The 25,568-nt window shown below is 39.0% G+C and overlaps 1 protein-coding gene across 1 annotated transcript in view; it reads right to left on the bottom strand.

Annotated features, from left to right (window-relative positions):
- The window catches only part of HSF5 (heat shock transcription factor 5), a 52,125-nt gene that overhangs the window by 17,512 nt on the left and 9,045 nt on the right, over positions 1 to 25,568 (bottom strand). Inside the window, exons 3-5 of the mRNA XM_066255521.1 lie at positions 13,105 to 13,202; positions 9,815 to 10,336; positions 7,540 to 7,717 (exon numbers count right to left, since the gene is read on the bottom strand). Coding sequence (XP_066111618.1) covers positions 7,540 to 7,717; positions 9,815 to 10,336; positions 13,105 to 13,202 — 798 coding nt within the window. The remainder of the gene's footprint in view (positions 1 to 7,539; positions 7,718 to 9,814; positions 10,337 to 13,104; positions 13,203 to 25,568) is intronic.

A 25,568-nucleotide genomic window follows, 5' to 3' on the forward strand; every position in this document is an offset into this window, starting at 1 on the left:
TCTTTTGCCCATTTTTGGATTGGGTTGTTTGTCTTCCTGGTGTTGAGTTTTACAAGTTCTTTATAAATTTTGGTTATTAACCCCTTATCAGACGTATTGTCAAATATGTTCTCCCATTGTGTAGTTTGTCTTTTTATTCTGTTCTTGTTGTCTTTAGCTGTGCAAAAGCTTTTTAGTTTGATATAGTCCCATTTGTTTATCCTGTCTTTTATTTCACTTCCCCGTGGAGATAAATCAGCAAATATATTGCTCCGAGAGATGTCGGAGAGCTTACTGCCTATGTTTTCTTCTAAGATGCTTATGGTTTCACGGCCTACATTCAAGTCTTTTATCCATTTTGAGTTTATTTTTGTGAGTGGTGTAAGCTGGTGATCTAGTTTCATTTTTTTGCAGGTAGCTGTCCAATTTTCCCAACACTATTTGTTAAAGAGGCTGTCTTTACTCCATTGTATTTCCTTACCTCCTTTGTCAAATATCAGTTGTCCATAGAACTGTGGGTTTATTTCTGGGTTCTCTGTTCTATTCCATTGATCTATATGCCTGTTCTTATGCCAGTACCAGGCTGTTTTGAGTACAATGGCCTTGTAGTATAACTTGATATCAGGAAGTGTGATACCTCCCACTTTATTCTTCTTTTTTAAGATTGCTGAGGCTATTCGTGTCCTTTTTTGGTTCCATATAAATTTTTGGAATATGTTTTCTATATCTTTGAAGTATGTCATTGGTATTTTAATTGGTATTGCATTGAATTTATAAATTGCTTTGGGTAATATAGACATTTTAATGATGTTTATTCTTCCTAACCATGAGCACGGTATATGCTTCCACTTGTTAGTATCTTCCTTGATTTCTTTTATCAATGTTTTGTAATTTTCCGAGTACAAGTCTTTAGTCTCCTTGGTTAAGTTTACTCCTAGGTACTTTATTTTTTTGGTTGTAATTGTGAAGGGGATTGTTTCCTTAATTTCTCTTTCTGACTGTTCATTGTTGGTGTATAAAAATGCTTCTGATTTCTGAGTATTGATTTTATATCCTGCCACTTTGCTGAATTTATTTATCAGGTCCAGTAGTTTTTTGACTGAGACTTTAGGGTTTTCTATATACAATATCATATCATCTGCAAATAATGATAGTTTTACTTCTTCTTTTCCAACTTGAATGCCTTTTATTTCTTCTTCTTGTCTGATTGCTGTGGCTAGGACTTCCAGGACTATGTTAAATAAGAGTGGTGAAAGGGGGCACCCCTGCCTTGTTCCTGATCTTAAGGGTATTGCTTTTAATTTTTGCCCATTGAGTATGATGTTGGCTGTGGGTTTCTCATAGATGGCTTTTATCATGTTGAGGTATGTTCCCTGTATTCCCACTTTGCTGAGAGTTTTGATCATGAATGGGTGCTGGATTTTATCAAATGCTTTTTCTGCATCTATTGAAATTATCATATGGTTTTTCTCCTTCTTTTTGTTTATGTGATGAATCACATTGATTGATTTACGAATATTGTACCAGCCTTGCCTCCCCAGAATAAATCCCACTTGATCATGGTGTATGATTTTTTCCATATATTGTTGGATCCGGTTTGCTAATATTTTGTTGAGGATTTTAGCATCTATATTCATCAGAGATATTGGCCTATAATTTTCTTTCTTTGTGTGGTCTTTGCCTGGTTTTGGAATCAGAATTATGCTCGCCTCATAAAAGGAGTTTGGAAGTCTTCTTTCCTCTTGAATTTTTTGAAATAGTTTGAGAAGGATAGGAGTTAGTTCTTCTTTGAATATTTGGTAGAATTCCATTGTGAAGCCATCGGGCCCCGGACTTTTCTTTGTTGGGAGTTTTTTGATAACTGTTTCGATCTCCTTTGGTGTAATTGGTCTGTTTAAGTTTTCTGATTCTTCCAGATTGATTTTTGGAAGATTGTACGTTTCAAGGAATTTGTCCATTTCATCTAGGTTGTCTAGTTTTTTGGCATACAGTTCTTCATAGTATTTTCTTACAATATTTTGTATTTCTGTTGTGTCAGTTGTTATTTCTCCTCTCTCATTTCTAATTTTATTTATTTGAGTCCTCTCTCTTTTTCTTGGTGAGTCTACTTAAAGGTGCATCAATCTTGTTTACCTTTTCAAAGAACCAGCTCCTAGTTTCATTGATCCTCTGTATTGTTTCTTTAGCCTCTATGTCATTTATTTCTGCTCTGATCTTTATTATTTCCTTCCTTCTACTACATTTGGGCTTTACTTGCTGTTCTTTTTCTAATTCTTTTAGATGCAGGGTTAAGTTGTTTATTTGAGCTTTTTCTAGCTTCTGAAAGTGTGCCTGTAGTGCTATGAACTTCCCTCTCAGCACTGCTTTCGCTGTGTCCCATAAATTTTGAGTTGTTGTATGCTCATTGTCATTCGTTTCTAGGAATTTCTTTATTTCTTCTTTGATCTCATTCTTAATCCATTCATTATTTAACACCCTGCTATTTAGTTTCCATGTGTTTGAGAATTTTTGAGCTTTTCTGCTGTGATTCATTTCTAGTTTCATGCCGTTGTGATCGGAGAAAGTGCTTGATATGATTTCAGTCTTCTTAAATTTGTTGAGAGCACTTTTGTGCCCTAACATGTGGTCTATCCTAGAGAATGTACCATGAGCACTTGAAAAGAATGTATATTCTGCTGCTTTAGGGTGAAAGGTTCTGAAGATATCTATTAAATCGAGTTGATCTAGTGTTTCCAATAAGTCTGCTGTTTCTTTAATTTTCTTTCTTGAGGATCTATCTAGTGATGTTAGTGGGGTATTGAAATCCCCTACTATTATAGTATTGCTGTTGATCTCGCCCTTTAAATCCATCAAAGTCTGTTTTATATATTTGGGTGCTCCTATATTAGGTGCATAGATATTTATAATAGTTATATCTTCCTGTTGGATTACTCCCTTTATCATTATGTAGTGGCCTTCTTTATCTCTTACTATATCCTTTGTTTTAAAGTCCAATTTGTCTGATATAAGTATTGCTACCCCAGATTTTTTTTCATTTCCATTTGCATGAAACATTTTTTTCCATCCTTTTACCTTCAATCTGTGTGTGTCTTTTGTTCTAAGGTGTGTCTCTTGTAGACAACATATGTATGGGTCCTGTTTTCTTATCCACGCAGCTACCCTATGTCTTTTGATTGGATCATTTAATCCATTTACATTTAAGGTTATTATTGATATGTAGTTGTTTATTGCCATTTTCTTCTTTAAAGGTGTATTCCTTTTTCTTTTTTTTTTTTCTGTATTCTTTTCCCACTTTATCTGTTTACACCAGGCCCCTTAATATTTCCTGCAGCATTGGTTTGGTTGTAATGAATTCCTTGAGTTGTTTTTTGTCTGGGAAGCTTTTTATTTCTCCTTCAATTTTAAACGATAGCCTTGCTGGATAAAGTAGTCTTGGTTGTAGGTTCTTGTTCTGCATTACTTTGAATATTTCTTGCCATTCCCTTCTGGCCTCAAGTGTTTCTGTTGAGAAGTCAGATGTCATCCTTATGGGGGCTCCTTTGTAGGTGATAACTTTTTTTTCTCTTGCAGCTTTTAATATTTTCTCTTTATCGCTTAGCTTTGATATTTTAATTATGATGTGTCTTGGTGTAGGTTTCTTTGTGTTTCTCTTTAATGGAGTCCTCTGTGCTTCTTGGATTTGTGAGAGTTTCTCTTGCATTAATTTAGGGAAGTTTTCAGCTATGATATGATTGAACAAAGTCTCTATCCCTTGTTCTTTTTCTTCTTCTTCGGGAACCCCTATGATGCGGATGTTATTTCTCTTCATGTTGTCACAGAGCTCTCTAAGAGTTTCCTCTGACTTTTTGAGTCTTTTTTCTCTTTTCTTCTCTGCTTTCATGCCTTCATTCCAGTTGTCTTCTAACTCGCTGATTCGATCCTCTGCTCTATCTATCCTGTTTTTAATTCCTTCCATTGTGGTCTTTATTTCTGATATTGTATTTGTCGTCTCCAACTGATTCTTTTTTATACTTGCTATTTCTTTATTTAGGTTTTCAAACTCCCCCTCCATTGTTGTTCTAAGATCCCTAAGCATCCTTACAATCATTATTTTGAACTCCGCATCTGGAAGTTTGATTATTTCCATATCACTCAGTTCATCTCTCGAAAGTGTCTCTTGTGGTTTCATTTGGATTGCACTCCTTTGTTTTCTCATCTTCTTCTTCTTTTTTTTTATTTGTAGAGTTGATTGAGTCTAGGCTTGGTGTTGTCTGCCTCCAGTTTTCAGTTGTGTTATTTTTAGGTCTTCGTGGGTTGGTATCAGCTATTATTTGTAATCCACTTTCGGATTTGGGCAGCTTTGAAGTCTTGATTTGTTTGTTTTCTTAACAGGTGATAGTCTTGTTAACTGATCTCAGCAGGGGGCTTCCTTGAAACTGTATCCAGGAATGCTGTGGGTGTAACCTGAGACGCTGAAGGTCTCTTCCTCCAACTAATCTCACTGGGGGCAGGGTTTTTTCTCTCAGCTTCAGTAGGGGGAGGTGTATCTCAGATCTCCATGGAGACCTGAGTTACTGCCCCTCCTCCCCACTTCTTGTTTTCAGCTGTGTCTTGTTGTGCTGATTGGAGCTGGATAGATGTCCGGAGATCTCTGATCCGGAAGCACTTCAGCTCTGTTTTGTGAAAGGTTCAGTCCCTCCCCCAGCTATGGCCGCCTCCAGCACGAATGAGTCAGCTTTTTTATTTTGTTTCTTGCATACCTTAGCCCCTCACAGTCTGTCCCTCTCCCTGTCTTTTCCACTTGGGAGATAAGCTGGTCTTTTCAACCCACCTTGCTCCCTGGTCGCCAGGTAAGTGGCTGTGAGCAGTAGTTTCTGCTCTTTTTCCTCTGTGAAATCCTCTCTGGGCTCTCAGCCTCACCCCCCTCCTTCCCTTCCTGTAAGCAGAGGAGATTCAGGCACTCCTTACCAGGATTATTGTGGCTTCCTCTTTGCTCCTTGGTTTTTGAGAGCTGTTTTTGCAGTTCAGTGTTGGTTTTTCATGCTGATTTTTTCTAAATTGATTTGTATTCCAGTTTGGTGTTGAGAGCTGGGTGTCTGTGCATCCGCCTACTCCGCTGCCATCTTCTCTCCCCCCAATCATCAGTTTTTCGTTGTACACTGTGACACTTTAGTTGTTCATTGATTGCTTTCTCATATGTGCCTTGACTATGGGCCTTCAGCAGACCTAGTAACTCCTTGCTGGAGCCAGCGACCTTGAGTCCAAGGTGGTGAACTTTTGCTCAAACCAGATGAGCTCACGCTCAAGCTGGCGACCTCGGGGTCTTGAACCTGGGTCCTCCGCATCCCAGTCTGACGCTCTATCCACTGCACCACCACCTGGTCAGGCTACTTCATTTTCTTAAATGGTTGCCCAGTGTTTTATTACATGAGTTTTTCATAATTTATCTAGTTCCCTATTAACAGGCACTTATGCTTTTTCCAAATTTTTGCTGTTATCAAACACTATAGTAAACTCTATAGGAGAGAGTCCTAGGAGTAGAGTTTCTTAGTCAAAGCACATGAACATTTTCGTTATTTACAGATAATGCCAAATGGTCCTCCAGAAGGCCCTACAAATCGACATTCCAATTACAGTACACAGGAGTTCCTCCCCTCCCCCAACACCTTTGTCAAACTTGGATATTAGCAGTAGTTTCAGTTTTGCCAATTAGATTGGCAAAAAAAACCCCACCAGTTTTGGTTGATTTAATTTGCATTTATGAGTACTGATTTCTCTGAGGGGCTCAAATCTTTTTTAATTTTTAAGAAAATTTACTTATTTTTAGAGAGAGAAACATCATTTTGTTGTTCCACTTGTTATGCTAAGACCTAAAACTATGAAGAAAAGTAGACATAGTGGAAAACTTCACGACATAGAACCTGGCAATGATTTTTTAGATTCAACACCAAAAGCAAAAGCAAAAATAGAAACAGAATTTAAAAAAAAACTTTAAAAACTTTTGTGCATCAAAGGACACAATCAACAGAGTGATTGTGAGTAGAATATTAGTTACATTAATTAATATGTAACCTTAAACAAGTTACTTAACCTCTCCAAGCCCAAATTTCCTGATCTTCAAAATAGTAACAATACTACTTTCATAAACTTTTTTTGTATGGCATAACAGGTATCCAGTAATATTAGTTCCTGTCCTTTTCTAAAATATCTTAAAAGTGAATGGTCATTGTTTCAAGCATTTTCAGTGGAGAGAAGTTTTCATCTTTGATCAGAGGACTGATTATATACTCAAATAAAAGTGTGCAAGCTGAGTTTAATAAATGAGTGATCAAGACAGTTTTTAGTCTTGAAGGTTTTGCAGAAAGCACCTGAGTCTGAGCAACATCTTGATCAATCACTGTTAACTTTCTAGAAAAATTCTCACGGAACTTCTCAACATTTTTCAAATTTTTATAGATTATGAAATTGTTTGACCTGACTAATTCTATCTGAATTGCATGCGTCTGACATACATATAATTTGAGAATATTAAAGTTGTCTGTCCACTGGAGACTTTGATGACTTATTTTTGGACCTCATAACAAAAACATTTTATTTGATGTCACTATTTTCTTTAAAAAATTATTTTGTTCAATTTCCCTAGAAGGAGTAAAACCAACTGTATGTGCCTAAAACAATCACAAATTTTGGGTTCTTACAAACCACAAGAGAAACAATCCTATTGATAGAGCCATATATACAGTATCTTTATAATATGTTCAGGGTAATGTCTTTAATGTTCATCTACTTGTTTTCTGCCACAGTTTAAGCACATTCCCTCTTGTCCTATAGTCCGTTAATAAGAAAACAAGTACATCTATAATTACAAAGTCTTTGGCATCTGAAGCAGTTATTAAGTCACCCTTCCCCCTTGCCTTCTCCAAGTTAAATAACTCAAATTCCTTTGCTTTTACTTAATCTGTTCTACCCTTTCAAAAGCTCAAATTCTTTTTTTTTTTTTTTTTTTTTTTGTATTTTTCTGAAGCTGGAAACGGGGAGAGACAGTCAGACAGACTCCCACATGCGCCCGACCGGGATCCACCCGGCACGCCCACCAGGGGGCGATGCTCTGCCCCTCCGGGGCGTCGCTCTGCCGTGACCAGAGCCACTCCAGCGCCTGGGGCAGAGGCCAAGGAGCCATCCCCAGTGCCCGGGCCATCTTTGCTCCAATGGAGCCTTGGCTGTGGGAGGGGAAGAGAGAGACAGAGAGGAAGGGGGGGGTGGAGAAGCAAATGGGCGCCTCTCCTATGTGCCCTGGCCAGGAATCGAACCCGGGTCCCCGCACTCCAGGCCGACGCTCTACCGCTGAGCCAACCGGCCAGGGCCAAAAGCTCAAATGCTTACATGAAATATCAGGAAAAAAACTTTTACATAATTTTCAAGTACAATTAAGAAAAAATAGAGTTAAATTATAGTTATGTCAAATAGCAATGCGATAAATATAACAGTTAATAATTAATGAAGATTCAGAAAAATTGTCATTCATATGTTAGTTATACACCATGGTTCAAGTTTTAACGTTCTATAGCACAATAATCTTACCAGGGGACTTTCCTTGCTGTGAGCTGCTTCTTCGTTCTCTGTATCTGGCTGGAGTGGATAAACTGGTGTCTTTGCTAAGCTTGCTAGCAGGCCCCATCTCTGAAATAAGGAATCCCATCTGTTCTGAGGGCAAAATATTCTCAGGTGGATTGGTCTGGCCTTTTATACTGGCATCCACCTAAAATGTTAAACCCACTTGTTATTCTGAATTTCCCCCCAAATACACACTAAAAGTTAAGGTATTTTATCAGAGGGGTTCTATTATAGAAACATAATCCATAAACGGGCTTGTAAGCATCCTTAGGAATGATACTACCTTTGATTTTGTTGACTTAATCTGAACATTCAGTAGTAAGATGTATATTTCCCCATAAACAAACCACTACAATGTATGTGGAGCTAAAATATTTACTTATACTCAGAGGAAGATTTACCACGAAACTTGATCTTTTTCAAATTCACACACACAAAATTTATGATTGAGATCACGGTCTTCTTCCACTTGAGCCACCCTTCTATCAGGTTTCTTCCCTGTTGGTCAGTCAGACTGAACGGCCAGGGGCAGACTCCTGTGGGATGATGTCAGTGGGGCTGTGGTCACTTTATTCCACTAATTTTATGTTCCTTGTCTTAAAGAGGCCCTCTGCCCTGATTATGAGATATGAGCTTCCTTCTTGGAGTTCCTAAGTTTTCTTTGGAATGTCAAATCCCTGTGTCAAGGTGATCAACTTCTGAGAATACTCTATTTCTTCCTAAATTTATTTTAAATAAAACTATACAATGAAATAAAGCTAGAAGTTAAAATCATAGCTTTCAAAAGCTATGATGTTCAAATATATTATTTTAAAGAAAAGTAACTATGTGACTGCAATTTTAAGGTACAAAATAAAATATTCTGGATGTGACTATGCAGGAACAAAGACAAATTTTGTGTTCTTTCTATGGGTATATTTGAAACATAAAGGGCCTATATTTGGTTTACTGAATTTATATTATTTTAACTCCTAATATACTGGGTTTCAGTACTGGGCTCAAAAAGGACAATCAGTTGATAGAAACCTTAAGATATTTGAATCTAAAATTAGAACTAAAAAAGAATACATTAAAAAAAAAACTGCCTAGCCTGACCAGTGGTAGCATGGAACGTCAACCGGGGACACAGAAGTCCCAGGTTTGAAACCCTGAGGTCACCGGCCTGAGAATGGGATCACCGGTTTGAGCGTGGGATCACTGACATGATCTCATGGCCGCTGGCTTGAGCCCAAAGGTTGCTGGCTTGAGCCCAAAGGTCACTGGCTTGAAGCTCACGGTCACAGGATTGAGCAAGGGGTCACGGGGTTGGCTAGAACCCCCTGGTCAAGGCATATATGAGAAGCAAACAATGAATAACTAAAGTGATGCAACTACGATATTTATCTCTCTCCCTTTTCTGTCTGTGTATCTCTCTCTCTCTCTCTCTCTCACACACACACACAAACACAAAAATGCTTAAAAGTTATCTTGGGAATCTCTAACAATAAAGATTTTTCAGTCCCATTAAAGAAAAAAAATCCAAAATGAAAAAATGTATACATCAGACTAAAATCAAGAAAAAAATTACTAAGTTATTAAGGAAAAAAATACTTATTCATTCTTAAACAGTGATTTTATTTTGTATATACTTTTATTTATAACAAAAGTTTATTCATTTTCTGGTCAAATACTGGCAGCAATAAAAGAAAAGCCTCTACCTTCAGGAAGTGCCTCAAACTAGAGTCTGAGTTCTGCTTTAGGAATGCAGATAATTAGTAAGGAAATTCAAACACAGTATATTCACAAGTCAATTAGAATTCAATAATGTGGTAAGAACGTATAAAAAGACCCCCAACCATCTCATTTCCATGCTACAAATGGCTAGGAAGCCCTGATGTCATATGTCAGATACACCATCCCTTCTTAGTGAACTTTAATCAGCCAAGCACAACTCGTCCATCTAAATTACGGTAGGAAGCAAAACTCAAGGTATGCTTTTAACATGAAAATAAGCCTATACCACAACGCTCCAACAGACTGCCTCTCTAGAAGTTGAATTCAGACCACAACACAGTGAGAGGATGCCTGAGGGTGGACATACTTCTTTCTGAATCTTTTGTGCATAACCACTGGGGTGTGATCCTTCTTAGAGAGCGCAGTGAATTGGTACTAAACTCAAATAAAATCTGAATAAACTGTCCACTAGAACAGCAAGAAAACTAGGTACTTCAGGCTGTATTACCATTTTTTCTTTTCACCTTACCTGGTGTGGGCTGAACGGTAGCCCTTCCTGCACAAATACTACTGAAGATGGAGATGGGTTATGACTCAGCTGCTCCTTCGGTTTGACATGAGCTTGTTGAATGGCTGTAGATTCCTGCATTGGCGTATTTTCAACAGGCTGAGCTGTGTGGATGGTATACATGTACTCAGGGGACTGTGGCAGAGAGCAAGTCATTGCTTGTTCTGTTCCGACCACAAAAGATGTAATATCTGAACCTACAGGAGTAAGGGGCTCCAGCTGGCTGGCCTGACTTGTGGAGGACACATGGCTGCCGCCTGAATTAGCCAGGATGTGTTGGCCTCTGTTAGACTGAGATGTTGGGCACTGATTCTCGACAGGCTCCACCTTTACCATCTCCAGTTTAGGGGAGGAATGCAATTCATCTAAGATCCGAAAAACAGCCTCTAGGTTTACTTCTGTCTTTTTATTTTCATCAGTGGTACTGCAAGGCCAATTAGAAGGCAGAAATTCAACTGGATAGGAGGATTGCATTGGAGGATTCTGGGAAAAGAGAAAATAGGACTGTTTGGATAGAAAATCAAATATAAGACTAAGGAGGAAAGAAACATATAGGCTGATAAATGCTAAACATAAGTAGATTGAACTTAAAGCTTACTAAAAACACTTGAACGCCAATCAACTTTTTAGCAATGGTAGCTTCAATTCTCTTGTTAACATTTACTTAGCAACTAGTACATGTCAACTATTATTCTAAGTTTAATACTGGAATGGACCAATATATCTCAGGGTTAAAGTTTACAAAATCAAAAAGATATAGTACTCAAATACATACCTAATTTGCTGATAAAATGTCTATATACCAAGTTCTTCCATAAAGGTCAACAGACAAACACCTCACTTGTATCTATCATATACTGTTTTGAGAAAGCAGTAAGGAAATTTCAAACACAGGATGCCTACAAGTCACCCATGCGTCTACAGATTCAGGGAAAGGGACTGTTCCAAATGATCTGAGAAAGAATGGATGGAGTATCGAATGGCCTTTGATTCCTAAGATTGTTTGTTTGTTTTACTGCTTCACTTGGGGAATTTATTCAGTTAAATTTAATTCACAAATAATAGCTGGGTGTCTACTATGTACTGAGCAATTCACTGGGTTCTGGGAAACTAGAACTGTTTCTCTGGCTTCCTTTTCTCGGTTAACGGCAGCTCTACTCAAATCTTTTAAATGCTTTCCTTCATTCTTTCTCTCTTCAAATCCAGTTTATCAACAAATCTGTGGATTCTGTTCTCAGAACCTAAGTAGAATCCAGCTAACCATCATTGTCACTCCCTGGGTTCAAGCCACCACAATGTCTCCTCTGGATTACTGTAGGGCTCTAATCAGGCCCACTGGTTCCGCTCTTTATTCTCTATTCTCCATACAGAAGTCTGAGCGATTTTTTAATTAAATTCATTGCGGTGACATTGGTTCACAATTGTTTCTTTTTAATAATAAAACAAGAGAGCCTGACCAGGTTGTGGCACGATGGGTAGAGTGTCGACCTGGGATGCTAAGGACCCAGGTTCGAAACCCCGAGATTGCCGGCTTGAGCACAGGCTCACCCGGCTTGAACACAGCTCACCAGTTTGAGCGTGGGGTTGCCAGCTTAAGTGTGGGATCATAGACATGACCCCATAGTCACTGGCTTGAGCCCAAGGTCGCTGGCTTGAGCAAGGGTTCACTGGATTCCGTCTGGTCAAGGCACATATGAGAAACAATCAATGAACAACTAAGAGTGCCACAACTACAAGTTGATGCTTCTCATCTCTCTCTCTTCCTGTCTCTGTCTCTGTCTTGCTAAAAATAAAATTAATAATAATAATAATAATAAAACAATAGATTTTAAAAGCTGTCATTTTAAGACCAATCTTCTAAAGTTTCAGGGGAAGGTACTGTTCCAAATGATCTGCGAAAAAAATGAATGAAATATCAACTATCCTTTGGTTCCTGAGATTATTTTTAATAATAAAATGTAGATTAAAAAATAGCTGTCACTTTCAGATTGATCTTTAGGATGTAGTCTCTTTCTCTCTCTCTCTTTTTTTTTTAAGTGTGAAGAGGGGAGATAGACAGATTCCTGCATGCACCTTGACCAAGATCCACCCAGCAACCCCCATCTGAGGCTGATGCTCAAATCAACCAAGCTATCCTCAACACCTGAGGCTGATGCTCAGATAACTGAGCCACTGGCTGCGAGAGGAGGAAAGAGAGAGAAGGGGAAGAAGAAGGGGAAGAGAAGCAGATGGTTGCTTCTCACGTGTGCCCTGACCCGGGATCAAACCTGGGACACTCGCACGCCAGGCCCATGCTCTCTATCCACTGAGCCAACCGGCCAGGGCCAACATGTATTCTCTTATACCTTGTACTTTGCACAGAGTAGAAACTTTGTTGATTATCTCAGATTATAAACCTAAAATACAGAAAAGTTATGATTAAATAAAACATCCATACTTGGCAAAGAACAATCTGATTACAATTTGACTCCCAATGCAGACTTACTAAAAAAAAAAAAAAGGAATGTTCTTAAGTACTAGAATGCCACTAGTAAGATACTGTCTTAATAATAGAAGTTATCTTGGCTACAAGATATCAAAGGAAAACACATAATTCCAATCTTTAAGTAATTACAGCATAAAGCACAGAATTTAATCTCATCCTAGAAATAGCAATCTAAAACAATTGTTTCATAATAAATAAAACCATTGAAATACAGTGTTTACAACATGGAGGCCCAAGGGAAACACCACTTAAATTGTTCATTTTTTACATAATATTTCTTTTCTTCTTAAAAAAGTAATCATCTACAACACCTTGGAAGAATCTGTCATTTGGTGACTTACATACTTTTAGAGTTTATCTAGTATTCATTTTACCATGGAAGAGCCTAGAATAGCCCTGTTCCAACTAACTTTCTGCAATGATGGCAACGTTCTCCATCTGTGCTATACGGCTTGGTAGCCACTAGCCTTTTTGAGTACTGAGCACTTGAAATGTGGATAGTGTGACTGAGGAATAAATTTTATTTAATTTTAATGTAAAGAATCATATGCGGTTAGTACCTACTATCTTGGACAGTGCAGGCCTAGAAGAATCCTCAGACACCATCGATATCAACTCTCTTTTTTTTTAGAGTTGAGAAAACTGAGGCCATAATCCACAGTTTACCTCTGGCTATCCATGTAGATAAAATTACACTTTGAAACTCTGCAAGGTCAATACCGCTGCACCTGACGCATGGAGCATGTGTGCTGTGGCAAGGTCTTACCTGGAAGTAGTTGCAGTGTGCATAGGTGGAGGCAGTGGGGTTGACACAGTTGCTCAGGGTGTCCATGTGGGTAGACGGTGAGCAGCACTGTAACACAGCTGGAACAAAGTCAGAACAGAAAAACCATCAGTCGACATAAACTTCGGCAGCGTGCACGGTATTCTCCTTTTCCTCTGGAAAATACCTTTCCTCTGTGGGTGCAATAAAATATATTTAGTCCAGTTAGGTGCTCTTGTTTGCAGAAAACATGATAATATAAATTAATTTAAAAAATCACTTACAAGTATCCTGTCTAATTTTATAAAGGATTTCTTTAGCACCTAAACATTTGCTACCTTTCTTACTAAAAGTAATTTCTTTTTGTTGAAAATATCAGAACATATTTGGAATTCCAAAATAATTATTTTAATCGTAAACATTTGGAGGAGGATGTCTTTTTAAGGATAAGTATGAAATGCTCTGTAGACGTTCCTACCGTTATATGGTGCATCCAGATCTATGCAAAAAATGTTTTAAGCATTTAGACAAGTGGTTAGGAATTTGGATCCTAGGCCAAACTGCCTGGCTTTGGAGCCCAGATTCAAAAATTTGATAGCTGTATAAACTTGAGCAAAGTTCATCTCTTTGGGTTTCAATTTCTGCATATTAGAATAGAGATAATAATAATAACTGCCTAACATGTTTGTTGTGAGGAATGAATGAGTTGATATGCATAAAGCACTTAAAATAGTACTGGCATAGAGTAAGCAGCCAGTAAATAAATAGCTAACACTGCTATTATTTTAAGTAAAAAAGTACATTTTCCAAACTTTCTCTTTATAGCTAGGATACCATGAAAAGGTTGAACTCTTTATACTGGAAGAGTTATATTTACAGAAGCAGTCTTAATAATAGGTTGAGTCTCCTCTTTTCCAGAGAGAGACTCTTCAGAATGAATGAGAATCAGTTCTTACTTCACAGCTTTGGATTAAACAGAGGATGACCTTTACTGAGCACCTACCATGTTCCAGGCGCAGTACTAGGTGCATGTGGTGCCTCCTTTCATCCAAATAACAACTGAATGAGGTATTAACATTACTTCCCCAAAATAAGGAAATTAAAGCTCAGAGATAATGATCCCCCCAAAGTCACAAAGCTGGTAATGACAGATGCAGAAATCAAACTCCAAAGCATATGCCTTTAATATCCCACAATACTTCCCAAGTCTTTCCTTCTTCCTAAAATGTAACATTTTGACTTTACTAGAACTCTATTTGAATATTTTAGTGTCTTTTTTTTTTTTTTTCTTTTCATTTTTTCATTTTTCTGAAGCTGGAAACGGGGAGAGACAGTCAGACAGACTCCCGCATGCGCCCGACCGGGATCCACCCGGCACGCCCACCAGGGACGACGCTCTGCCCACCAGGGGGCGATGCTCTGCCCATCCTGGGCGTCGCCATATTGCGACCAGAGCCACTCTAGTGCCTGAGGCAGAGGCCACAGAGCCATGCCCAGCGCCCGGGCCATCTTTGCTCCAATGGAGCCTTGGCTGCGGGAGGGGAAGAGAGAGACAGAGAGGAAAGCGCGGCGGAGGGGTGGAGAAGCAAATGGACGCTTCTCCTGTGTGCCCTGGCCGGGAATCGAACCCGGGTCCTCTGCACGCTAGGCCGACGCTCTACCGCTGAGCCAACCGGCCAGGGCTTTTAGTGTCTTTATTATAAGGTGAAACTTTCTCTTTTTATGTCCACATTTTTCAAATTGCCAGTGTGCTAGTAAAATTACTAAATAATCTCATTCCATAATCTCTGAAAGTAAATTAGCCCAAGGATTGTAAAAATGCATTGAAATGTTTCCCTATTTCTCTATTATTGACTATTGATATTTAAAATGTCAGAAATTCATAAATGTATATGGAAAATTTTATTAAATCAATGTGTAATTTAAGGCATTAAATTTTGCACATGAAAGAAAAAACTTGAAACAACAGACAAAATTCTAATTCAAATACAGGTGTTACTAAGATGGCCATGTAAAATTCAAGCTGTTGTCACTTCTAACATATGTTAGGTAAACAGGTTCTTATACTTTATCCTTGGAGATATTCAAATGTATAATTTAAATGTTTTGGATTTGAGTTTGGTTTGCCAGAATATTTGAAACCATAAATATCCTAAGAAATAAATTAAATGAAACAAACAAACAAAGCTCTGGCTGGGTAGCTCAGTTGGCTGGAGCATTGTCCCAATTCGCCAAGGTTGCAGGTTCCACCCCCAGTCAGGGCACATACAAGAATCAACAATGAATGCATAAATAAGTGGAACAACAAATCCATGTTTCTCTCTCTCTCTCCCCTCTTTATCAGTTTCTAAAATCAATTAAATAAAAAATAAAATAAAAAAGCTGAACACTGAGGAGGGTCTGCAGGGTTTGCCAAAACTGAAAAAACTTGGACTTGTTTCTAGTTTTAACAGCTGAGGAAAACCTAGCCCCCTAGCGGCAGAAAAAACCTCAGTCAGAAGCTGCAGGTTTACACCCATCAATGTTTCATTAAAAATAAATTAAATAAAGATTATTAGCTTTATTTTTCTGATATTGTTATGTCTGACTATTAAAAATACACATTTAAAATAGTTGTTAAGGCCCTGGCTGGTTGGCTCAGCGGTAGAGCGTCGGCCTGGCGTGCGGGGGACCCGGGTTCGATTCCCGGCCAGGGCACATAGGAGAAGCGCCCATTTGCTTCTCCCTCCCCCACCCCCTCCTTCCTCTCTGTCTCTCTCTTCCCCTCCCACAGCCAAGGCTCCATTGGAGCAAAGATGGCCCGGGCGCTGGGGATGGCTCCTTGGCCTCTGCCCCAGGCGCTGGAGTGGCTCTGGTCGCGGCAGAGTGATGCCCAGGATGGGCAGAGCATCGCCCCCTGGTGGGCAGAGCGTCGCCCCCTAGTGGGCGTGCCGGGTGGATCCCGGTCGGGCGCATGCGGGAGTCTGTCTGACTGTCTCTCCCCGTTTCCAGCTTCAGAAAAATACAAAAAAAAAAAAGTTGTTAAAAGTGTATTTTAGCTTGACCAGGCGGTGGCGCAGTAGATAGAGTGTCAGACTGGGATGCAGAGGGCCCAGGTTCGAAACCCTGAGGTCGCCAGCTTGAGCGTGGGCTCATCTGGTTTGAGCAAAAGCTCACCAGCTTGGACCCAAGGTCCCTGGCTCCAGTAGGGGGTTACTCAGTCTGCTGAAGGACTGTGGTCAAGGCACATTTGAGAAAGCAATCAATGAACAACTAAGGTGTTGCAACGCGCGCAATGAAAAACTAATGATTGATGCTTCTCATCTCTCTCTATTCCTGTCTGTCTGTCCCTGTCTATCCCTCTCTCTGACTTACTCTGTGTCTCTGTAAAAAATAAATAAAATTAAAATTTTAAAAAAGTGTATTTTAAAATAAATTTCTTGAATAAAATAGACTATACAACAGATAAAATATTTGTAGTTGATTGATAGCTGATTTGGTACTTGAGGAAATGGCAAAACAGTGCATGTCCTTTAAAGTGTCCAGGAACAAAGGAAAGCAGAAAGATACCTCATGAAAAAAGGACTTGAAGAGATACTCCAAAAAGATTCTTTAGTGTATGTTTCCTTACCAGCGCGGTCCTACTTTGTATAGTCCACAAAATAGAACAGGGCCAGGTGTTAGTAAGCTTACTGAACATGAAAATCCATCTAAGAAATGCAACTGTGTCCTTAATACATGACAAATTAATCTAGTCTGTATTATGAGTTTAGCACTGTCCTAAAATACATTCTTCCACATAAAAAACATCCAGTGTCCTCCTAAAGCCAGTGTGAAGGCATTAAATCGCATGTAGTGTGAAAAACTGGAATAATAAACAAGATTCTATTTCAGATATAATTATAAGAGTTGATTACATTTTTAAAACAATTCTAGCACTTTTAAAAAGCCGAATTACAAAAAGTTATCTAAAGGTAAAAATTTTCAAAAAAAAATGAAGGTAAAATTTTTCACTCCCACTATAGGTTAGGAAAATAAGTTCATATACTTGATCCTGTGGAAGTAACTCAAATATACAATTAAAATGTTTTGAACTTAAATCCACTCCAGAATAGTACAGTGTCAACAGTGAGAATATGCTCAATATAAATGCTCAAAAGGAAAAACATCTTACTAGTAAATTTAATTTCAAGATAAGTAACTATTGTAACTAGAACCCCAATATCTCCTTATTTTTGATGAGGTAAAAAAAAAGGTCATCTGGCCTGGTTGGGCAGTGGCACAGTAGATAGAGCATCCCTCTGGGACGCTGAGGACCAGGTTTGAAACCCTGAGGTCACCAGCTAAAACGCTGGCTCATCTGGCTTGAGTGCAGGCTCACGAGCTTGAGCGTGGGCTCGCCAGGTTGATCACAGGATCATAGATATGACTCCATGGTTGCTGGCTTGAGCCCAAAGCTCGATGACTTGAAGCCCAAGGTTGCTGGCTTGAAGCCCAAGGTCACTGGCTTAAGCAAGGGGTCACTGGCTCAGCTGGAGCCCCCTGGGGCAATGCACGTATGAGAAAGCAACCAATGAACTAAAGTGCTACAACTATGAGTTGAGGCCTTTCATCTCTTCCCCTTTCCTGTCTGTCTGTCCCTGTCTGTCCCTCTCTCTGTCTCTCTTGCGATAAAAAAACAGAAAGGAAATTTTGACACATGCCACAACACCAACGACCCCCTTAAAGATATTTTGCCAAATGATACAATAAGGTGACTGTATGGCCAGTAGCCATGGCCATCATCACAGCTGCTTGGCCAATGCAGGTTCACATTAGATTCGGACAGACAGTAATGAAACAATGGAGCCAAGAACTGGTGGGTCATTAGCTTTAATCCTAGCTTGCACCCAGCGGGCAATAAATACACACAATGAAAAACACTTCCCTTTCCATTAAAGGTTCCCAAAGCCACTGACTTATCTGAGTTTTCCTAGAATCAAAGTTTCTACCTGACCAGCCTTATTCACCGCTGTTCCCCATCTTCTCCCTGCACAAACTGGCTTCTCCTTCAACACTCTGCCATCTTGGCTGCTTCTCCTGGCCTCCACGTGGCCTTTCTCTGCTCTCCTAGAATGTAATCTCTCTTCCTTTTAAAACCTTTTGGCGCAGCCTGACCTGTGGTGGCGCAGTGGATAAAGCGTCGACCTGGAATGCTGAGGTCGCCGGTTCAAAACCCTGAGATTACCCAATCAAGGCATATATGGGAGTTGATGCTTCCTGCTCCTCCCCTCTTCTCTCTCTCTCTCTCTCTCTCCTCTCTAAAATGAATAAAGTCTTTAAAAAATTAAAAAAAAAAACCAAAAGACCTTTTGGCGCAAAAGCCCTCCCCCAACACACATTAACATAATCACGCCCATCCCAAGCAAGAAGGGCAACTAATATTATCACCTGGGCGATGGGCTTCCATGTGGGCAGCGCCATTTTTAAAAAAGTGAGCATAATATATTTTATCTGCCCAACAGTGACCAATTTTCTCCCTTTAGGGAGGACAGTCTTTCTTTTATAAGTTCCATCCTCTCTCGAAGTGTCCTCCTACATGTTCTTTTTTTTTTCCTTTGAGACAAAAACATTTATTTTATGAATCCTTATTTTTGATATTAGAAGACTAATCTGTAAATGTCTGTATCCAATCGATGCAGTCAATCCATTGCCTGTAATGTGATGTACTTGTATCTAAATGAGTACTTTTTTCTTACAATTATTAAAAATTAATAGGCATGTAAGCATAATTACAATATAAAATACTACAAATGTTTTAATTATGCATTTATCATATTATAGTGTATTATTGTTGCAATGAATAAAATGTTTCTTTTATTTACAATATTGTTTTCTTCAATTTATTTTTGTCCTTCTTTTCATTGTAAAAAAGTTGGTCACCTTAGATCTAAGCCAGTCACAAGAGGACAAATATTATATGAGTCCTCTTATATTAGGTTCCTATAGTTGTCAAAATCTTCAAAATAGAACGTAGAATGATAGTTGCCAGGAGCCGGGAGAATAGGGGGACGTGAAGTCAGTGTTTAATGGGTACAGAGTTTCAGGTGTGGAATATGAAAAAGTCCTGGAGGTAGAGGATGATGATGATAGTACAATAATATGGATGCATTTCATGCCACAGACTGTACACTTAAAAATGGTTAAAACAGTAAATTCTGCCTTGATCAGTGATGGTGCAAGTGGTTAGAGCATTGACCTGGGACGCTGAGGTCCCAGTTTCAAAACCCTGAGGTGGCCAGCTTGAGTGAGGGATCATAAGCATGATTCCATGGTCACTGACTTGAGCCCAAAGATTGCTGGCTTGAAGCCCAAGGTTGCTGGCTTGAGTCCAAGGTCACTGGCTTGAGCAAGGGGTCACTGGCTCAGCTTGAGTGCCTCCCCCATCAAGGCATGTATGAGAAGCAATCAATGAACAACTAAAGTGCCACAACAACCAGTTGATGCTTTTCATTTCTCTCTCCTCCTGTCTCTCTCTCTCTTTCAAAGAAAAAAAAAAGCAAACAGTAAATTCTATGTTATGTATATTTTATCTCAATAAAAAAAGAAAGGCAAATAATAACTGTGCTTTTCCTGTGGCAGCTGAAGAGAACCTCCTGGTATAACTACACCAAATCCCTCTTTCCATTAAGAACGAAATCCAGCCTTTTCAGAGAAGCTGACAATACAGACTGCCTGAGTGCAGGCGTGACAGCATGAGGACACTCTTGGTCATGCCAAAAGCCTACATTTGTTTATGCTCATTAGGTAAGATTAGAAGCTCAAAGAGCAGATCTTTAGAATTTAAATGTACTTTAAAACAATAATAAGCAGCACTTTTTGCCCGAGTCAATTCAGAAAAATTTTTAAATAATGATATGATACATATTTTTCAATAAAAATTTTAAAATCCTATGTACCTTGGGGGGAAGTATATATGATTACAAAATATTTAGCCTTTAAAGTGTTAATATCTAGTCTTATTTGAAAGACAGCTTTTAAAATATCTTGTCTTTTATATGTATAGTGTTTTAAATTTTACTGTGTATTCATATAAATGTATTCATTTAATCCCTGATCCAAATGATCACTGCCATTTCATATAAAGGGACACTGAGGAGGACTGACATGAAATAATCCGCTGAAGGTCATGTCAGATGATTCACTGCAAAGCTAAAACTAGAATTATTTCATTCACTCAATAAATTATTTACCAAGGGCCCAGTATAGCCAGGCACTATGCTAGGTGTACAGAGATACAGAAATTAATTAGAGGGAGTCCCCCTCTTTAGAGGCCCCCACCTGGACCTCCCGCTCTAGCAGGTGAAATATGTTCCCTCTACTGCAGTAGAACAAGTCAGGAACTCAGGACAGTCCCTCTGCCACCAGCAGTACAGACAGGAAGGTCCCTCCACTGATCTCTGCTGTCTACCCTATCTGGAAAGAACTAACTCTGGGGAGGAGATATACCAGAAAAGAGTCCCTCAAAAGCAAAGCAAGCCCTGGCCGGTTGGCTCAGTGGTAGAGCGTCAGCCTGGCGTGCGGAAGTCCCGAGTTCGATTCCCAGCCAGGGCACACAGGAGAAGTGCCCATCTGCTTCTCCACCCCTCCCCCTCTCCTTCCTCTCTGTCTCTCTCTTTCCCTCCCACAGCCAAGGCTCCACTGGAGCAAAGTTGGCCCAGGCGCTGAGGATGGCTCCATGGCCTCTGCCTCAGGCGCTAGAATGGCTCTGGTCGCAACAGAGTGACGCCCCGGATGGGCAGAGCATCGCCCCCTGGTGGGTGTGCCAGGTGGATCCCAGTCGGGCGCATGCAAGTCTGTCTGACTGCCTCCCCGTTTCCAGCTTCAGAAAAATACAAAAAAATAAAAATAAAATAAAAATAAAAAAAATAAAAAGCAAAGCAAAACTAAACAAAGCAAAACTGCCCTCGTGGTATGAGAGGCAGATAGGCAGCAGGGCCCAGTGCCCAAACGAACGGACTCTTGAGTCAGTCCGCCTGGGGTTGTGCCCAGCTCTGCTTCTGCCTGGTTGTGCTTCAGTTTCCTAATCTATTAAATGAGGATAATTATGTTTCCTATCTTATAAGGTTGTTGTGACAATTAAATGATTGAGCATTTGAAAAGTACTCAGAACAGTGCCTGGTCATAGTGATTGTTATATAAATATTTGTTAAATAAAATATGAGCCCTGGCCACATAGCTCAGTTGGTTGGAGCGTCATCCCGGAGCACGGAGATTGCCAGTTCGATTCCAGGTCAGGGCACATGCAGGAGCAGCTCAATGTTCCTGTCTCTCTCCCCCTGCCTTTCTCAAATAAATAAATTTTAAAAAAAATGAGATGAAGGGCAGCTACAAATTGCTAAACACTGTTTTGAGCTTAAAACTTAACTTTGAAAAAAAGGCAAAGTTGATTTTGAGTCAATTCAGCATTATAACATTAGTCAAAGGACAAGAATTCCTCAATATAGAATTCTCTCTATAAATATGAATATATTAATATTCTTATGTTCATTCAAATATATGTATCATGAGGAAAATAAAAAGGCCTAAAATAAAGCTTTTTATTAAAAAGGGAAATTAAATTATAGTAGCACACTGTGAAAATAACATCCAAGGAAAAACTCAGAATTCAATATAGGACAAAAGTAAACAGACCAACTACTACTGGTCTACAACATTTTGTCTCTGAAGGAGAGATAAGAGTGAAAAACTGTAAATGAGCTAGGCAAAGAAAACAGACACTTCAAGAGAGGAATGGAAAATGTAGGAAATGACTCATATGAGTCATTTTATCAGTCAGTCTGATGGCAATTTTTTTGTCTCAGTGTTTGGCTTTACTAGAGTAATTAATGAAATACAACAAAATTCAAAACTTACTGGTTAAACTATAGAAAGACCAGATTCAAGTTTATTTTCAATGTAAGTAATTGTTAAATGAAGTTAGATTTTTTTACTAAAACTTGATCAAAACCTCAAGTCATATATTGTAGCTCACTTTGAAAGGATTTAATGGACATTTAATATGGACATTATTCCAAAATTAGTTACTTTATTACGACTTACAGAACTGAATTTGGGAGTGATTATCATCCTGCCTCTGAGAATAATATCTACTTAATGTTAAATAGAACATTATTCTCAAGGGGAAATTATTTGTAATGCTCTTCATAAGTAGGTAATTACTAAGTTATTGGTTAAATTGCTTACTATATTTTGTTTCCTTTACCTAAAGTTTGAAAGAATTAAGTACTTGTACAATATTTTTATGGCACTTTCTTTTCCACAGTAGATCCTCTGTGTGTAACAATACAACTTTCTATTTATATAGTACTTCAGAATGTTCAAAGCAGTTTTACATACATTACATCATAGAACTACTCTACATTATTAGAAGTGATCATGTGATTGTGAGTTTCTTATTCTCATAACCTCAGAAACTTTATAGTCATTTCAACTATCCCTAGTAAAGACAAAACAAAAATTCACATGGATAGACCTTGAGAACATTATACTAAGTGAAATAAGTAAATCAGAAAAAGCTAAGAACAATATGATTTCACACACAGGTAAGATATAAAACTGAGACTCATGGACACAGATAAAACTGAAGTGGTTACCGGAGGGAGGGGTGGAGGGCGGGGAAGAGAGTAAGGGGGGACAAATATATGGTGATAGAGAATGATCTGACTTTGGGTGATGGGCACACAATGCAATCAACAGTTCCAATGTCATGGAGACGTTCACCTGAAACCAATGTACTCTCATTGATCAATGGCACACCATTAAATTTAATTTCTAAATTTTTTAAAAAAGGAAGAAACATTTAGATAACACAAGATTCTACTTCATATGCAGTGTACCATATTAAACACTTCAGCAGCACTTACTTGTTCTTTTAATGTTTCTTTCTTAGTCCTTACCTTAAATTCTTGGAGACAATTTGCAATTTATGGTTTATATACAAGTTAATATAAACTTTTTTTTTTTTTTCATTTTTCTGAAGCTGGAAACAGGGAGAGACAGTCAGACAGACTCCCGCATGCGCCCGACCGGGATCCACCCGGCACGCCCACCAGGGGCAACGCTCTGCCCACCAGGGGGGCGATGCTCTGCCCATCCTGAGCATCGCCATGTTGCGACCAGAGCCACTCTAGCGCCTGAGGCAGAGGCCACAGAGCCATGCCCAGCGCCCGGGCCATCTTTGCTCCAATGGAGCCTTGGCTGCGGGAGGGGAAGAGAGAGACAGAGAGGAAAGCACGCGGAGGGGTGGAGAAGCAAATGGGCGCTTCTCCTGTGTGCCCTGGCCGGGAATCGAACCCAGGTCCTCCGCACGCTAGGCCAACGCTCTACCGCTGAGCCAACCGGCCACGGCAATATAAACTATTTTTAAGTAACATCCTAAATCATAATTTAACAGTTTTCCTATAATGAATAAATAATATTAACTATTTCTAGTGTTTTCTGATAAATAATATATAACTGGTTCTTACAAAATTTAGAACCAGGAGTCTCCAAGAGGATTGTTTGGAATTTGGAACATATTTTCCCATAGAAACACCATCATACAGGCTAGTTTGGCTCCTAAGCCAGACTATAATCAGCTGTACCTTAAGTGTATGACTAATAGCAATATAGAACCTAACCACCATATCTAATCTGCCCTAGGAAAATGCCTCTAAAATTCCAAATTGGAAGGCCAAGCACATTCTACAGCTCCCTGCTACAGTCCTTCCAAATTCAACTCCCCAGAAGTTTCTAAGTCTTTAGGAAGTTTGAGAAGGTTTAGAAGGAAGTTAGGAAAGGAAAGAGAAACATTTCTTGTAAAACATTTATTGTAAAAGGAGGGGAGGTAGAGTTACTGTCTAGTTTACGGGCTACAAAATGTAAAGCAAGTATAAGGAAGACACAGCTATCTCTACATATATTTTCAATGAATACAGGGAATGAAGCCAAAATAATAATGTAGCTAGCCATGCTTAATGTGTTTATTAAAATACTGGGTTAAACTCACTAATAAAAATTTGATCCTGCCTGACCGGTGGTGGCACAGTGGAAAGAGCCTCAAACTGGGACACTGAGGACCCAGGTTCGAAACCCTGAGGTTGCTGACTTGAGCACGGGATCATAGACATGATCCCACAATTGCTGACTTGAGCCCAAAGGTCGCTGGCTTGAGCAAGGGGTCGCTGGCTCAACTTGAGCCCCCACCCACGGGTCAAGACACATATGAAAAGCAATCAATGAATAATTAAAGTGCCACAACTATGAGTTGATGCTTCTCATCTCTCATCCTTTCCTGTTTCTCTCTCAAAAAATAAAAAAAGAGAAAGAAAAAAATATCTGATCCTTCTTGTTGTTATGCATAAGATATATAACATAAAATTAGTCATCAATTTTTAAAGCTCACACAGATATTTTTGTTTTTCAAAGAAGAAGCTGACAATCTGGAAAAATACTAGGCTTCAACCTTGTTCTATATAAACAAGAGAAAAAAATTTTAATTTCTAATAGGCAAAATGATTAAAACTGCTAAATCATCCTTACTCGGTTTAATCCCTTCCCCTTTTCCTTCTCGACTCCATCATCAAAAACAGTAGCAGCTCAAAAAAAATCTATAAAACCCAATGTAATTTAAACTCTGGTTTTATTATTTTAATATTATTGAAGTTAAATGCTTTGGGGAAATTAACCCCTTTTACTACTACATTTAGGTAGAATGCAATGAGCCGATAGCAAAATACAGTTGGATATTACAGCTAGAAAACAGTGAGTAGTGCTACAAATGGAACAGTTACAAATTATGATATTCAATTCCTTTATCTAATTTACATTCCTTCTATTTATTTTAGCTTTTGATGTCATCCTGCCGGAAAGAAATACTGTAGTCTAAAAAATACCTCTAGAGATTGCTTCCAGATCTACATATCTTGAGTAAATTAATATTTCTAGAGTTGTAACTAATAGGGCAAAGAGATGCCCCCTTTCTTCTTTCTCCGGCCTTTTCCGAAAGCCCTGACCCTTGTCTTGTTGCTTCTACTGCCCCATCTCATCTCTGTGTAAAGCACGCTACATGAAACGCACACTACAGCTACAGTGCTTCTGCAAAATGGAATTTACGTTTGAACAAAATACCTTGCAAAAATGTACCCCCCCAAAAAGACCCCCCAGAAGCTAAACAGATGGTCACTATCATAAGGATTCCCAGTTAGCAGCTTGAGATCTATCTCCCAACATGTCTTCAAGGCCCTTGCTTGAGCTCTAAGTCAGTTGTCATCGTCAGGTTCGTCTCTCTGCCCCCCCCCCCCCTTTCTTAGCTGGCCGGGATTAACACTGCAGGCACTGTACTGTCAAACCACACCATTACACTTTTACTAAAAGAATATAATTTAGTTTTAAGAGATGGAGAGCGTGCTCTTTTATTAAACTTCACTACTGAGATACGAAAATGTCCTATGAGGTAATTTCACCTA

Source organism: Saccopteryx bilineata, chromosome 2 (assembly GCF_036850765.1).
Source record: "Saccopteryx bilineata isolate mSacBil1 chromosome 2, mSacBil1_pri_phased_curated, whole genome shotgun sequence".
Lineage (NCBI taxonomy): Eukaryota > Metazoa > Chordata > Mammalia > Chiroptera > Emballonuridae > Saccopteryx > Saccopteryx bilineata.